The sequence below is a fragment of the Meleagris gallopavo genome, chromosome Z, assembly GCF_000146605.3.
Source record: "Meleagris gallopavo isolate NT-WF06-2002-E0010 breed Aviagen turkey brand Nicholas breeding stock chromosome Z, Turkey_5.1, whole genome shotgun sequence".
NCBI classification, from domain to species: Eukaryota; Metazoa; Chordata; class Aves; order Galliformes; family Phasianidae; genus Meleagris; species Meleagris gallopavo.
The window spans coordinates 67692200-67693211 of record NC_015041.2 but is presented as its reverse complement, the minus strand read 5'-3'; the positions used below and the strand labels follow the sequence as shown (position 1 = coordinate 67693211).

At 55.8% G+C, this 1012-nt stretch overlaps 1 protein-coding gene across 1 annotated transcript in view; it reads right to left on the bottom strand.

Moving 5' to 3' along the window:
* Positions 1-1012, bottom strand: part of SNX24 (sorting nexin 24) — a 70092-nt gene that overhangs the window by 66221 nt on the left and 2859 nt on the right. The window contains exon 2 of the mRNA XM_010726250.2: positions 632-759. Within this exon, the coding sequence (XP_010724552.2) occupies positions 632-759 (128 nt within the window). The remainder of the gene's footprint in view (positions 1-631; positions 760-1012) is intronic.

Here is a 1012-nt window from a genome sequence, read left to right as displayed (position 1 = left end):
AGACCAGGCTGCCCGGAGCCACATCCAGCCTGGCCTTGAATGCCTCCAGGGATGGGGCAAACACAACCTCCTTGGGCAACCTGTTCCAGTGCATCAACACCTTCTGTGTGAAAAAATTTCCTCCTAATATCTAACCTAAACCTTCCCATTCCCCCTTGTCCTATCCACCCTTGTAAACAGCTGTTCCCCCTCTTGTTTCTACTCCCCCTTTAAGTACTCGAAGGCCACAATGAGGTCTCCCTGGGAGCCTTCTCTTCTCCAAGCTAAACAAGCCCAGTTCCCTCAACCTTTTTTTCAAAAGGGATGAGGGACATGCTGGATTCCATTGACTCTGCCTGTTTTAAATATTCTACCATGTTTTAAAGATGATTTCATACTCCTAAATCATGCTGCAGGTCACCACTTGCACTCAAGCTTAACAAAGAGGCAGAAACGTGGTTGTGGTCACACTTCCATCTGCATGCATCCAAAATGGTCTGCAAGGCTGAACTATTCTGCAGGCCCGGACATCTCCTGCTCATGCACACACAGCACTGCACATCCGCCTCGGCCCTTGGCACAGGACTCGCTCGGTGCCACCGCAGATCTCTACGGAGGCCCAAGCAGGAGGAGCACCAGCCGTGGTACTCACAGACTGTTGGCCAAACACAGGCAAAATGCTGCCGAAGGTCTCAGGTTTGTCTGGAGGCTCCGCGGCAGAAGATGATGACCGAACCGTCAGCCGAGGGGAAGTGCAATGACGTCCCTTACTCGCATCGGCTTTGATTTAATCGACAAGCGCTGCGTCGGCAGCGGCACGGAGCCGAGCGCAGAGCGGTCAGAACCCGCACAGCCTGGCACGGTTCTGCCCGTGCCGAGAACGCGGAGCGGCACACATCGGGCGGCAGGAGGGAAGCGCTCCACGTCATTCACCTACACGGAGCCGCTCTGGGGGACGCGATTCCGAACGAACGCACGTGAGGAAAGAAGCCGGCGCCGCCTGCTTTCTGCAGAACGCTCCGAGGCGGCGGCC